Source organism: Spinacia oleracea, chromosome 2, assembly GCF_020520425.1.
Source record: "Spinacia oleracea cultivar Varoflay chromosome 2, BTI_SOV_V1, whole genome shotgun sequence".
Lineage (NCBI taxonomy): Eukaryota > Viridiplantae > Streptophyta > Magnoliopsida > Caryophyllales > Amaranthaceae > Spinacia > Spinacia oleracea.
In genome coordinates this window covers 99,194,596-99,210,643 of record NC_079488.1, presented here as the reverse complement: position 1 = coordinate 99,210,643, position 16,048 = coordinate 99,194,596, and the positions used below count along the sequence as shown (strand labels likewise).

Here is a 16,048-nt window from a genome sequence, read left to right as displayed (position 1 = left end):
TATTTTTTGATTTAATTTTTTATAGAAATTATGTAATTTTTTTTTAATAAAATTATGACATCATCTTTCGATTATTTTTGTCGGGAAGTGACTTCAAGTTGTAATTTAAAATGCATGTATAAGTTTAAGGTTGTAATTGACAAATTATAAGTTTAAGGTTATACGGAGTAATTGGCAAATATGAAACTTTATTAGGTTTTATATGCCAAATTTTCCTTTTAAATACTATAACACGAAATACCTTCTTTCAATATAATAAAGAATAAACTTAAACGTGAGCAACCAACAACAATTTGCATATCTTCTCAAATCCTTTGCGCTCAATTTTGAGAACCCTAACTAATTCAAGTGTACGCTTTTGATAATTTGTTATTTTTTTTTTAACAATGTTGTTCTTTTTAAACGTATATGCTTTTAAGATATAAAATTGGCTTTTAATCTGCAAAAATGTGATTTTACGTTTAAAAATACAAAATGACCCGGTTGCATGTAGATCTTCTACAAATTGGGGAAAGAGGAAATTATTGAGATACATATCTAGACAATTATAACAACACTTGTTATCATATGTTGTTTTTTTGGGGAATAATGATATATGTAGCTTTTTAAGGACCGTAAATAAACATCAAACTAGCTTTTGAGTCCGCCTCAATGAACGGGAAATTATACAGTGGTTGTTAAGCCGTCTTTTAAAGTGCTAACTAGTTTTTAGGCCCGGGCGATACCCCGGGTTAGTACATTAATGACTTTCACATTTACTTATATATCTTTTTGCAATGGTAACATCAAACATCTACTACCTCCGTTCCTAAATGATCTTTACGGTTACTATTTGCACGGTAATTAAGGAATTTTGGTGAACATGTGATGGTGGGGTAACAAATGGAAAATGAGTGGCTATAAATTGTCCACCAATGTGAGTGGGTGGAAACTAATATTAAAGTATTGTGAGTGGGTAAGTTATGGTGGGCCAAATAAGAGTAAAAATGGAATAAAGTAGAAGTGTAAAGAACTTTCAGGAACGGACTAAAACGGAAAGCGTAAAGAACTTTTAGGAACGGAGGTAGTAATAGGTTAGTGGTAAAAGGTTTAAACTCAAGGTCAAGGGTTCAAACCTTACGCAAAACATGTTTGACATTTTTATGCATATGAAGATTATATGGAGCGAACGGCGACTCATAAACAGAGTGCCACGTGTCATGTAAACTTTCTTATAAACGTCTTTTAATATATAGTATAGATAGATAGATAGATAGATTAGTGGTTTAAAGGACTTGTGATTTTAGTGAAAGTAGATGATTTGAAATTTGAAAAACTATATAAATTAGATGGTGAATTAATTTGAGTGTTAGAGAAGGAGATGGAGTGGAAGATATTTAATGAATATGATAAATTGTGAATTGATGTTAAATGAGGAAGATGAAGTGAAAGAGGTGTCGATGCTATAAAATATTTCGTATAACAAATAAAAACATGAAAAATTGAAAGAAAAAAATTTTTATGGATGAAAGATATATGAGGGTGACAAATGTCATCTAATCATTTATGGTTTTCCTTTTAAAATACTACTCCCTCCGTCACAAAATATTCTTTACGTTTGGTATTTTGCACACGATTTATCGACTAATTAATGTGCATTGAGATTCCTATATTTTTATATTTTAACAAAAAAAAAATACGTTTATTTATAATATTTTCACTTTTATAAAAATACGACATTGTAAAAATGAAAAAGATTTAATTCCCCAATGGAAAAGTGTGAGAGATTAAATGACCTAATGAATTTACTTGGTTAAAATAATCTTGTACAGAAATTTTGATAGAATATTAAATCATTTATGTGATAATATAAAAGGAAATGTAAAAAATATTTTGTGACATGTGAAACGAAATACGTAGAGAACATTTTGAAACAGAAGGTGTAGATACTACTGATTTTGATACTTATTTTGATACGTATTGTTAATTTTTTATAAAAAAAATCATGCCTTCTTTTTCCGTTAGTTTTTTGAAAGAAACAACCCTAGAATTTGTGGTACTACTAATTTTGATAAGTTGATATCAATAAAATTTTAAACTTGTCCCGTCAAAAACATTTTAAACTTGTAAATAAAATAATAAGAATTGACAAATTGTGGGTGGGGTTGCAAACGAGGCGAGGCGAGCCGAGTCGAGCCGAGTATTATCATGTTCATGTTCATTTAATTTAGGTGAGCCCCGAGCTTTCAACCGAGTTTAGAAATCTGTTCAACCTCGGTTCGTTTAAGAGATATATCTGTGTTCATGAACGGTTCATGAACGTCTCGTTTATTAATCTAGCCGAGTTCATAAACGAGTTTTGCACTTTAGAGTTTGAAAACAAACTTTGAACATAGACTAATTCAGCCATTTAAATTCAAAATGTTTTTATTCTATGATATATTTTTGTGGATGTTAAAAGTCACAATACGGATTTATAGACGAGTTTGTTCATGAGCACAAATAGACGAGTTTGTTCATGAACACAAATAGACGAATTTGTTCATGAACTTAAATGAACAAGCATACATATGTTCATGCTCAAACTCGGGTTATTTAATAAATAAACGAACATGAACGAGCTTTAACTGAGCTCTTGTCCAAGCCCAAACCCGAATAGTTTACTAGGTCTCGACTCATTTACACCCCTAATTGTGGGGCATAAGACACGTACTTGAGACACAACCTTATTCTCTCTCTACATACTCTCACCACCTTCTCGCCAACACTATCTTCTTTCCTTTCCTTTCCTTTCCATCCCTTTTGATTTCACAAGCAACTCTTCATCCTTGGTGACCCATGTCGTGCTTTGCTAGTGAACTTAAAACTCGACCCAGGATACACTACTTGTGGTAAAATGAAACGTAAAATATCAGAGATATACAGCTTTTCAAATCTTCGATTCGCCGCCACCATTGCTATTTCATAGGTTGTATAAATGGACGGAGTAACGATTGCTAAAGAAAAGAGGTGACGGATGAAGAGATGAAGATGGCGGGTTGCTGATGAGGGGCAGTAGTAATCAATACTGTATCAAAATGATTCAACAGGGGTTATCTTTTGCATTAACATAAAATATTTGTTACAACATTTGGACGAACATAAAAGATTCTAGCAGAATATTAGTCTACCAGCCTCGAATGCATTTCATTGAAAATTAATTATGATAAGTTACATCAGCTGCTAACTTGGGAGTACAATAACAGCTATGGACTATATACAACGTGTACATCCCGAAATTCTGATATCTTAATCCCTAACAGAAAATTGGATTTATGAGAGATACAAGAAAATGTTGGTTAGCGCACCGGGATTACGTAATATTAATCGTCGTCAGATAAGCAAACCACATCTTCAGCAACATTGGATGATGTTGGTTGCAGATTTGTTGCTGATTCAGAATTTCTGACATTTTCCGGCAAAGCATTTCCATTGCTAGAAATTTGATGATGATTTGCATCATGCCGCCTAGTAATATCCATAATCAACTGTGTGGCACTCAAGGATAAGTTAAGTGGTGTTGCCTGCGACGGGAGCTGCGGAGCTGAGGCAGATGTTGGGTTGTTAGGTGGCTGTGCCACCAACAAATCTCCAGAAGGCATACTGCTGGAAGAATTGGCAAGTGAAGCAGGTCTGAAGGGCTGCATATGAGGGGCTGTAGCATGTGCTTCACGCCTAAATTGTCCTGTCGGTGGTGCTACAGGGTTGTCGTGAGATATTCTGGTGTAAGAGCCTAAGGTCGTAGAGGCACGAACACCGCGGACAGGTGGTGCAATACTGGTTGGGCCAGTGGCAAGTGGTGTGGCAGAAACCGGACCAGCAGGAGCTAAAGGTCGTGTGGAATGTAATTGAGAGGAACTCTCAGCTGAACTAGAAGGATTACCTGAAATATGAATTAAGGCGGACCAAATTGCATTAATTTAAGCAGAACCAACAATTATATATATAAAAAAATGCAGCACCAACAATAAAATCACGCCAGCGTTTATCCTCTGCAAACAAATTACTCCCTCAGTTCCAAAATCTTCAGACAAGTTCATCAATTTTGACCGAAAAATATACATAAATAAACATCATGGAGGAATGCTATTAAATATGTTTCAATGTGTATTTTGAAAATAAAATTTTATCATATGTATTAATATTAAACCAGAGATATATATGGCCAAAGGTGTGTCATGGAGACCGTAGACGTAAACCTTGCAAAAAATAAGTGTCATGGACAGCGGATCGTGAGGCCAGCAACCTAGTACTGGGGATATCATGGCTACAAGTTAGTCACACAAGGCTAGACAAAAATTCTTTATTAATGGTTGACGAACGTGGCTTGGAAACAGGAGGTTAGAATATTAAGTTGGTCAGTAGCGATACAATACCAGAATTAAGTTATTATTTAATCTCAGCTGAAAGATAAACGGCTAAACGAACTTTACTTTTCATTTGATCCTCAATCCAAAAATCTAATATGCATAAAGCCATATACCTAGCTGTTGCGTCCTTGTAGCTGCCTTGTAGTCTGTGCATTTAGATCGGAAAGCCTCCGCCAGCATCTTATGCCTCACGACCTTGTCCTGACAAATTTCAAGTTCGTTCTTCTTGAGCATAAATGATGACTCGGCTTCATCAAGCTTCTTGTTATACTTTCTTCTAATTTGAGCAACAAGTTCCTCAATTTCTTTATCACATTCTGATTTCAGCTGCAGCTTCTGCGAATTTAGGCGGAGATGGATAAAGACAAGCAGGTAAATGATAAAAAGAAGCTAAAAGGTAAAAGGGGTAAATCGAAGCACCAACCTTTTGTTCATGAATAATCATGATATTGCCAATCTCTTTACGCATTCTATCTAATTCATTTTGAAGCGGGTCAAAATGATTAGATGTTGGAACCCAGGAGAAAGTAGGACCGGATACTTGCACCCGATTTTCATAACTGGCAAGTACAGGGACAGGTCCTCTTGGTGCTGATACATTTCTTTCATTCGGAACAGGATTTGTGTGAGCAGGATGAACTGACAACTGTTGCAACGGCTGTGAAACAGCTTCACCTAAGTTACTGGCATTGTTCTGATCTTGATGCCTTGGGGTTATATGATTTTCAAACGGCTGAATATGAAGCCTACCGTTTGGAGCAACTATCATTTGATCATTGTAATGTGTAACCCAATCATTGAAAGAAGCCTCATTAGAAGAGCTAGTTCCTTCGTTGCGCCGGATATCTGATGGCATATGGTTGGTACAATTTAACGATGATGTTCTCCGTAAAGGCAAAGAATTGTGGGTCTCGGTAGCATGTCCTACTGGCTCTCCCACTCCATTATGAGATTCATCTCCAAGCCCCTAACCAGGTTATAACAGTTAATGCTAGGAGTTAGTAAAAGGAAAGGCAGTGTCAAGAAGAGCAAAATAGTCCACACAACTGCATTCTGGGACACACTAGTGATCTCTCACAGACCAAAATCCAAGCTACAATGTACAAGTAATTTTCCATTTCCCTTCTAACCATCAAAGAAGAGAGAGAATAAAGCGCTGTTGCCACCTTGTTAAGAATGAAAGGCTAAACAATTTACTCACTATTATTCTTTCCTCTTTGTTGCTTCTCAACATTTCATAATACAAGTACTAGGGGAGACATATAGGGTTAAAAGTAAGTAATGATTTTATCAAGAGGCTAGAGTTTAGGTCGTGACAAGTCCAAACTACAGGCACCTATAAACTAGAGAGAGACAGGAAGAACATCTTTTAGCCAATGAGTCCGGGTAATAAACAACTCAATAAAGGGGAACAGGAAGTGGAACAGCACCAGCTTGGAGTAGAAACTGGAAACTGGAAACTGGAGAAATTATTACATCAAAATTTAGAAGACATAAAACAACAAACCTGACTTGTATCAGCAGTTGGGTGCTCCAAGAGTGAACCAACTGGAGAGAGCAATGGACCTGTTGTGCTCCCTACATTAATTCGGACACTCTGTGCAGCATCTATTTGGTTGGTATCTTTCTCGATCTGTCCAGTAAGAGCACAAGGCTGACTACGGGGAAACGTGCTAGAATCTACCACCACATCATCCATTTGGTTATCAGGTTTCTCAGTCTGTCCAGTAGGAGCACAAGGCTGACGAGGTAGAAACGTGCTAGCATCTACTACCACATCATCCATTTGGTTGGTATATTTCTCAATCTGTCCAGTAGGAGCACAAGGCTGATCAGGCGGAAAAATGCTAGCATCTACTACCACATCATCCATTTGGTTGTCAACTACCTCAATCTGTCCAATAGGAGCACAAGGCTGATCAAGCGTGAACGTGTTAGTATCTACTGCCGTATCATCCATTTGGTTGGTATCTTTCTCAATTTGTCCCATAGGAGCACAAGGCTGATCAGGCGGAAACATGCTAGCATCTACTACCGCATCATCTATTTGGTTGTCAGCTTTCTGAATCTTTCCAAAAGGAGCACACGGCTGATCAGGCGCGAACGTGTTAGTATCTACTACTACCATATCATCCATTTGGTTGGTATCTTTCTCAATCTGTCCCATAGGAGCACAAGGCTGATCAGGCTGAAACGCGCTAGCATCTACTACCCCATCATCCATTTGGTTGTCAGCTTTCTGAACCTTTCCAGTAGGAGCACAAGGCTGATCAGGCGTGAACGTGCTATTATCTACTACTACATCACCCATTTGGTTCGTATCTTTCTCAATCTGTCCCACACGAGCACAAGGCTGCTTAGGCAGAAACATGGCAGTATATGGTCCCTTAGATGCTCGTACATTTTCTATGGAAGTAGTAAAAGTGTCATTATCACAGCTCACTCTCTGCTCACTTATATTCTCCAGATTTTGAAATAGTACAGAACCAATTGCTTCTCTGTTCGAACTTTGCTGCTTTGGGAGGTTTCCATTCATACCCACATTTCCATTTGAATCTTTGCTTAGTCTAATAGACTCAGCAGCTTGAGAGTTTACTCCATACTTAACATAAGATTCTCCCAACAGCTTACGGTATCCCAAGGCCTTAACTCGCTTCATATACCCTGTCAACCTTTTCTGTTCTTCATCTTTTTCAATCTTCTGTCTAGCTTCAAGTTCTTTTTGGCAGATGAAAATTTCCCTTTCTAGATGTTCCCTTTTCTTAGCATAACTATTATCTAAGGCCCTCAGTTTATCTATTCCAACTGAAGAATTACCGTAAGTTAAACGGATAGTAGTTGACTCTGCTTTACAGTTCGTTTCTAGCTTCATCTTCAACTGCTCCCGGGATATTTCAAATTTCTCAAGTTCTTCATTGTGCTTATTCTTTAGCCTCTCCATTTCCTTGGCACATCCCTTTTCAACCTTTTTCATATATTTCTCAAAGACGTCTGCACCAAGTAAACTTTCTTCGAGCTCTACATCTAATTTTTTCAGGTTGCCTACTGATGATTCTACAGAATTTCGTTTCAAATCTGGATTCTTAGTTCCTAAACACAAATACGACTCCATTTTTGGCTTCACCATAGAGTATATATTTTCCGCCTCACATTCTGAGCAATTAAAGCCCACCTTTTCAGTCGCAATGGTAAGCGACTTTTTGTGATCAATTTTGTTCTTCACCTCCTCGGACGCAGTCCAACACTATTTCAGACAGCAAATTGAAGTGAGCAGGAAACAAAAAAAAGGTTCCAAACAATCCAAAAACAACAAAATTAAACACTGTTACTTTCACCTAGCGGAATACCTCAATGCCAAGTTGACGGCATGGTTATTGTGCATAGAATAATTGCACCTAAGGGGGACTGTGTGTAATTTTCAAAACAGTGAGTCAAACCCAATAACATGGAGGCACTTCGTAGAAAAACAATATTATTTATAGAAAAAAACCAACAATTCTACAAAAGGCCCTTGGTTCACATTTGGAAGATTAAGAGACAACATTAATTAAAATATGGGAATGAATAAAATAGTACGGCGGATACAGAATAAACTGTTATTCAATATATAAATGACCCTTCAAGGGTAAATAGACAATGTCAGACACGAGAAAAGAATCTGAACAGAAATTTCCTACAGCAACACAAAGACAAGGAGCACTACATACCACTGAGAGTAGGAAAGCTTGTAATGTAGTCTCAGACATTCTTGTAACCCGATAATTTTTTACGAGATACAAAAGAAATCGCTCGACCAGTCCTTTCTCCTCATCCTGTATAACATTCAAATTACAAACACGTAAAAAACAATGGGCTAAGCCTCAGAATCTGTGTATTTACTTCAAACATATAGGTAAATGAAAATACAGATAAATATTAACCCATTACATGAATGAAATCATGTCAAGTTTATACTAAAATTGAGGTAGACTACGGTTATATACTTCTCACACTGTGTCATCTTAAGCAGCATATTCTTCAAATATAATAGGTTAGATCAATTGGAAATATTACCACCTACTGTTGCTATCACAGGTGATCATCCAACCATGGGGAAAAAAATCGGTCGTTCCATTCTAAAATGGGTGTTATGAGTGGCCTTCCCGAGCAACCCCGTTAAATAACACCGAGATGAAAATCACCTCCAATTCCATGTGACGGCCTTTCCATAATGGTAGAGCGCTGTTCTATAACCGTTTGGGAACATACCAGAATTCTGCTGCTTCAACATATCCAAGCAAGACAGAATATGAAAGAAGAAAGAAAAAAGGTTTCGTTCGGATTTTTTTTCCCATGAGAAGAAGATAGTAGAAGACTTGAAAACAGCTGGCTTTCTTGGGAAGGAAAAAGGCAAATGGACTTTGACTGTTTAACAAAGTTTGTACTTTTTTTTATTTGTCAATAAAGAGCTGATACTTTTTTCTATTTTAAATTTTATTGTATTTTCTGCTACCACAAATCCACAATCTAAACATTAACACGAATGCGACCGCAACCACGTTTTTTTTTCCACGCACCCAACAAAATGTCTAAAACACATACTCCCTCCTCCTTCCTTGATATTCTACTCACTTACTTATTCATGGGACAAAAAAAAATTACACTGACCATATTCTATGACTTACATTATGTAGGATCTTTTTAGATTCCTCATAATGTGTATTCTCAAAATAGCAACTTACATAAATTTCACCATCACATATTTTGAGATATTAATAAGTACAAAATATACATGGGAGTCTGTGTAAAAAAGTGAGTAAAACATGAAGGAATGTAGGTAGTATTACATTCCTAAATCTGATATGCTGAGAAAATTGGTGGAAACCCACAAATAAAAGAGAAACCTTTTGTATAAAAAAACGTGACAGTAATGTTAAAGGATAAACCAGAAAAAGGCAAAAAGCGATACAGGTTTTTCAAAAATAACACAAAAAGGGCAGCTGACTAAGTTTTCCGTGATTATCCCTAAAGAATACCAAGAATTCAACTCCTCTCTCAGAAGAACCTTCCAATATTCAAGTGTTACTCTTGGTCTCTCAAACAATTCCCTCTCACTGTCGTTGTTCAAATCCCAATTGAGGGTGAATCCTTATATTTCTATATGCTGCAGAAAACTAGGGTCTCAATAAAGAGAGAAAAACCTACATTTGTTGGTCTAATAGACAGCATAAAAGCTCAATGCCTGACTGTAACATGGACTCAATTATCAGTGTTAGGATTGACACATGTAGGATCGAGGTGTAACATGTAGAAAATATAAAAGTTTAGGACACGGAGGCACCGTCCTAAATTTCGACAGAGGTCAATTTTAAATTCAAAATTCCTAAAATTATACACCTATCTGTGTGGTGTTTTGACTTGAAATCCTCAAAACGTGACATTGATGTTTAGAATAGACCATGGAATAGACATTGATGTTTTGAAAAATGATGTAGAATTCTTGAAATAACAACAAAGATTTTATCTCTCGGTCATCCACAAAGATCTTCCTCCTCTATAATCCAAACTCCTCAATATCCAAACCGTGGCATCTTTTGGTGGGCATCTCACTTTATCTTATCCTCACTGTACTCGAGTAACTCAACTGCAACCTTCCAAAGAAGGTCACTGTGAATTATATGCCTTAAGGTGTTTCTACACATGCTTCATATGCATCTCGCTATACTCAACTTTCAAATATCATCATTTCTAAATACCCAACAGTCTGACCCATACAACAAAATTGGTATAATTAACTTCCTGTAAAATTGTACCTTTAATCTTATGGTACGAAAGGATCGCCTCGTTCTTGTTGCTCTCCATTTGAGTCATATATTAATCAATATCTCCATTCCTTAAACACTAACTTACAAGAAACTCCTTGCTTTTCATATTATTACATCCTGCCTTGATTCCTTCTTGCACTAAATTGGCACTTCATGTACTCAAGCTTGCTCCGACTTAGTCTAAGCCCTCAAGATTAAAACCTGTGCCTTCATCACTCCAATTTAGCATTAACCCCTTTAGTCACATCCCGCAACAACATACACCATGGTATCTTATTCTGGATAGAGCCAATTAATGATTTAATTCCATCTAATGTTGATGCAAAGAGACGAAGACATATTGCAAATCCAATTGTAAAAGGAAAATCCACGGTTAATCCTCCACAGGTCCTTATATTTCTTTTCATGCCTCCATACATATGCTTAACTAAGTCAATATATTGACGCGGTATACCATTCTTTGTCAATATCCACCGAAAGCCTTTTCTAGGTAAAAAATAATCAAGGGGCATATCCTTTTCCCACGTCATATAATACTATGTTATTTGCAGCATTAGATATTATGGCCTTTGTGGTAGATCGTGTGGGCACGACCTGAATTGGTCATCAAAAATGCTTGTACGTTCCGAAATGATAGAATAGCTAGGTTTATTTTGTTCTGATAAGTTGGAACCACATTCCAGACTAGAATTCTGAAAAAATACTCATTACAAAAATCCTCCGATTATGTCATTTTTCGAGAAACATTGCCTTCAGGGAGTGTTTCTATTTTAAATTTTATTTATTTATTTAATAAAATATGATTCAATGGGGCTAAATGGTAGAAACACAATGAATTATACTACCTCCATTCTTTTTTTACTTGCCCCATTTCCTATTTGGTAATTTTTTCTCTCTACTTTATCTCTTGAGTTGGGTCCCAGACACACCCACCCATTTTCTTCTCTACTTTAACACTCTCCTAAAATCACGTGCAAAGTGGCAAAAAGGAACAGAGTGAGTGTCATTTACTGGTATCAACCACTAGAACATGATAAAAGGTCTACAACGTAAGCGAAAGATGCTTTTTGCAAACTACAATATATTTTCGCAACTGTTCCAATTGTCAAAGTCGAATTTACAAAAGGTTGTAAGTAAACAAAATTTTCCTATAAAGAATGAAGTACTGTAAAATGAGAGGCTGCAAAAAATACTTTCAAAAGCTTTTTCTTGAATATGGAAAAGGATCATTTTCAAAACACTTGGTACTCAGGCCATGAATTTAAATCCTTGGAAAATATAGGAATTAAAAATAAAAAGAAAAAACTCGTTAACGACATACTACCTCCATTTCATAATGTTCTTAACACTTTCCGTTTTGGTATGTTTCATAATGTTTTTAACATCTTTATACTATTGTTGAGACATGAAAATTTACTATCTTACCCCTATTACTCCACCACATCTACACCTTTTTACTCACTTTCCCTTACTTTATCCATTTTTTTTCTTAAACTCACCCACCTTTTTACACCCATGTCTTACTTTATCCATATTTTATTATACTCACCCACCTACTTGCACCCTCTCCCTCCTTTCTCTTAGTATTTGGGTAAATAGTAATGGTTAAGAACATTATGAAACAGAAGTAGCACGTGCAAAAATTCAGTGATTTGATAAAAAAAAAACACAACTAGCACGATCCACAAACGCACATACAACTATGGAATAGCAAAGCATACAAAAATGGTCTTCATATTAATATGCAAAAGAAATAGTAGTTCTATAAAACAACTCTAGAAAAGAGGCAAGCAACTTTATAGCATCAGCTATACCATTCCCACATTTAAGGCCGGTTTTCGAAAGCATGCCACTTCTTCTGCACAAGGCAACAAAAGCTGCTGAAAACCAAGTACATCATGAACCTTATTTCAGGGAGGTTTAAGTAGATAACCCTAACCAGATCACCAATGACATATTAAGTGCTTAGAAAGGGACAAGATGGATTCATTATAGGCATTACACAAAACACTAGTAATGGGAAAAAGAAAGGAGTAAACCATATACGAAGATATTTCACATCAAACAACCACATGATATCAAAGCATAATCAAGGAATATCCACAAAGTTCATTATAGTCCCTAGTCCTAACTAAATGCGTACCTCAAGTTGCAGAGCTTCACAAAGGTTTAACATAGTTGGCTTCAACAATTCAAAATGATCTATCTGTTCATCAGGCAAATCACTACACTCTGCAATTAAAGTAGTCTCGCGGCTAGCAATGGTCATGGAAGACAAGGTTGGACCAATGTTTTTAAGAAAGCTGGGGTCATTTTTTGCTATGGCTTCTGAATTAGTAATCAGGGAAGATCCAGATTTTTCTGCATTATGAATCAACAATATAAAATAAGTACAGCATAAGTAACAGAACGTACAAAAGGCCACCATATACCATACCTTGATGATCATTGTTCCCAGAATTTGTTTTCTCCATCCTTGGCTCAGCTTGCTGGGAAGAAGAATCTATCTTAGTACCATCCATCTTCCTGCGCCTCTTTCCTGCTTCGTCACTTTGAGCTTCTAGCGGAAGCTCCTCAGAATAACGGACTCGCTTCCTGTTTCTCTGAGAAGACTGAGATGAACCTGAAAGATACTTCCACTGAGGCTGCTTCCCTTCCAATAGCTTTGTCCAAAAGTCATGTGGGAGTACTTCTTCTTGCTGAATTTTCTGCTCTCCAATCAAGGGTATACACTTGAGATAACATCCACCGTTCTGTCGAGCTAATGATATATATTTACTTGAGTAAATATTTGTACGATTTTGAAACAGAGCAACAATCTCTTTACCAACATCTGTCAAAAAAGAAGATCCAAAAACAATATTGTCTTTAAAGTCCAGAGTCTTATCACGATGAAACTCATCTAGCCTCGAAAACAGATTTGAGGAACCCCACATCAGAATCTTTTGACTAGTAATTGGAACAATACTTTGCAGAGTGCTGTCAAGAATCGTATCATTCTTAGCAAGGATAAGAACCTTCTCTTCAACAGTACAAGGACAATACAGCCGAAAAACTTTAATCTGCTCCAGCTTTGAATCTATCGTTATCTTTTGTAGTGCCCTTAGGTCATTATGAGGATTCCAGTCACTGTCAAATAAAATAACAGCATCTACTAAAGAAAGTTTAATGATTGGACTACAAGCTCGTGTCTCCAGTAAAAAAAAAGATCTCTCTCTTAAACTGTTAAAGTCCTTGCAAGTAGTCTTCATCTTGGAAGAGACTAATCCGCTTGGAACATATTCATAAGAATCTTCCCCAAATCGCAAACGAAGGAGATCTTCAAGAACAAATGCACTTGTATCCCTTCCAGAACCGCTAGTTGACTATCAATTCCATAGATGAGAGAACAAATATCAGTAAATGCAAATGAATGAATTATTTAATTAACTATCAAATTATATGTACTGTGAAGTCTGTAATACATGTAAAACATGAATTCAAGCACATACATAAATATACACATATTCATCAAACGTTAAAAATCTTATTAAGCGAACAAGTACTAAACAATAGATACAGTATGCAAGACAAATTAAAAGGGAAGAAAAACTATCACGCAGATGGATTTTTCCAACATCTGATATAAACCAGCAGTTACAGATGAGGAGATAAATTAAGATCGACTACAAGTTTGTGTTGCCGATTCATAAATTATAAGTTGCAACCAATTCCTTCAGCATCAAACAAAGCATACAACATCAATGAGCACATAGAAGTTTAATACCACTCTATATCACCGTGAATGATCCAAGAAGAATATTATTCATAAATCTTAATACACGTGGGCAAGGCTTAGAGGTCGCAAAAGAATCGGGCTCTCGGCTAAACCGATTTGTCAGTAAAAAATGAGAGCACAAAGAGGAGAGTGGATAGACATTGTCAACCACAGGTAATGAAGCTCTAAATAGAACACGTTAAGCTTGCATTTAAATGATTTTAACCAGCAAGCATACAGAAAACATGTAACAAACAAGCAAGAGCATTTGAAAGTTATTGTAGATGTAGATTGTGTCTAACATTGCATATAGAGCATTATTGGAAGTATGCATCCCACAAAACCAAATTAATCACAAACACGGATCATCTGATGAGCTTGATAATAAAGGATACAAGGAACTCACAGACCCATAAAACACATGATAAATTGTGCAACGAAAGAAAATACAGGTAGCTGTAGTGTTCAGCTACTGCGTCCAATTTTTTTTTGAAGGAATGTACACAAGCAGCAATTCCATTTTAGTTCCTTACAGAGATTGGTCATTTTATTTGAAATTAAGAAACCAAAATGTAGACCAAAAACATGAAAATTCTCAAAAGCGGCAGAAGTTCTCACACGTTTTGGTGAGTGCATTACATTATTGGCAGGTAAAATATTCTTTGATCCAACATACAAATCACGTGTTTTTCCTTTTAGTAAGAGACACCAGAAGCCATGCATTCATATACATTGTCTAATTTACTGTAACATCTTAATCATAAAAAATCAATGCCTTTGGCTATGGAGAAGTGCATGATGCTTAATGTGCACCCAAAAAACACAAGTCCATAAGAAAAAGAACGTCGCATTATTAAATGTTCTATTTATGTTCATTCATTATAATGTCATGTTCTTCGATAAATCATGACTACATTAGGCATCAGAGCAAAGGCAGAAGAATCCCAAACCACTTAGCGAGAATTTTGACACACTAGTGCTAATAATCTGAGATTAATAACTTTGCTCTTTCATAGCAGTAAAATTAATAAAATTCGAATATCAATTCAATGGTCGAGTCTGGTATATTAGCAAAAATTTTCTCACAGCCATACCCTTGATATTGCAACAAGGCCAATAACATTGTTGCCATATCAGACCCTTCATACTAAAGATAACTACTTGGCCAATTACTTCACTAACAATACAAAGACATTTAATTCAAAACAATTATAATTATACATTAACAATTTCACATTCAAAATTCTCACATGTCAATAAAATACTTCCTCTTTTTAGTTATTCCATATTGACTTTGGGCACTATTACCATATTTATCTTTGACCTTCTTTTGTTTCTCATATATAAATAAAACCATAGGCATGTTGCATCTTGTAAGATTCGTCTCAATATAGATTTCAAATATCAACTTTTTATAATTATTACTAATAATGAAGTAGAATCTTAGTCTTAAAAGATGTGAGGTGCAAAAGTCCCCGGAGCCTAGCCTCCCGTAGGCAAGGCGCACGTTTTTTTAATTTTGTGTGGTATTTATTTTTCTGTACAAGAAACTCAAAATAGTATTAGACTATTAGTTGTTGTCTCAAAGGGGTAAACTAGTAATTACAGTAAAATGAAAAGCCTTTTGAGGTAAAAAAAACAAAAAGGGGACTAAGGAAGGTTCAAGTAACATTTTCGTCACGGTTTTGTCACTGACTCAATTTAGTTTCTAAAAAGAAGTTTGCCACGCGCAGTGTCACCTAATGTTACCAAATACGGTCATTTACCCCTCGTACTACGTACAAAGTACATCCGTGTTACGTAATGCGTATTAGTATTGTGAAACACATTGGACTACTTTAACATAGTTTGGTAGCGAATTACTCGTTTCGCGCACTAAAATGTGCTATGTACTTGGCAACATTGGCCACGCGTTGCATAAAACAGTTAATTTAAACTAGAAAAAGGAGGATTTTACATGACATGTCGGCGATGTTGCAGAAAAAGACGAAAATAAATGGAGAAATTTGGGGGTTTTGCCTCTCCTCTTTTCAATGAAGTAAACTTTAACTCTAACTGTTAGGAAGCCATTAAAGTCACATGATTTTGCCTTTAAAAAA

General features: G+C 36.0%; 1 protein-coding gene across 3 annotated transcripts in view; it reads right to left on the bottom strand.

Annotated features, from left to right (window-relative positions):
* Positions 1–3,057: 3,057 nt before the first annotated feature.
* Positions 3,058–16,048, bottom strand: part of LOC110803654 (uncharacterized) — a 36,852-nt gene continuing 23,861 nt past the window's right edge. For all 3 annotated transcript variants that reach the window (XM_022009181.2, XM_022009182.2, XM_022009183.2), the window contains 7 exons: positions 12,630–13,557; positions 12,336–12,553; positions 8,096–8,200; positions 5,896–7,632; positions 4,813–5,355; positions 4,502–4,724; positions 3,058–3,901 (listed from right to left, as the gene is read on the bottom strand). In XM_022009181.2, coding sequence (XP_021864873.2) covers positions 3,342–3,901; positions 4,502–4,724; positions 4,813–5,355; positions 5,896–7,632; positions 8,096–8,200; positions 12,336–12,553; positions 12,630–13,557 — 4,314 coding nt within the window. In that variant the 3' untranslated portion in view covers positions 3,058–3,341. The remainder of the gene's footprint in view (positions 3,902–4,501; positions 4,725–4,812; positions 5,356–5,895; positions 7,633–8,095; positions 8,201–12,335; positions 12,554–12,629; positions 13,558–16,048) is intronic.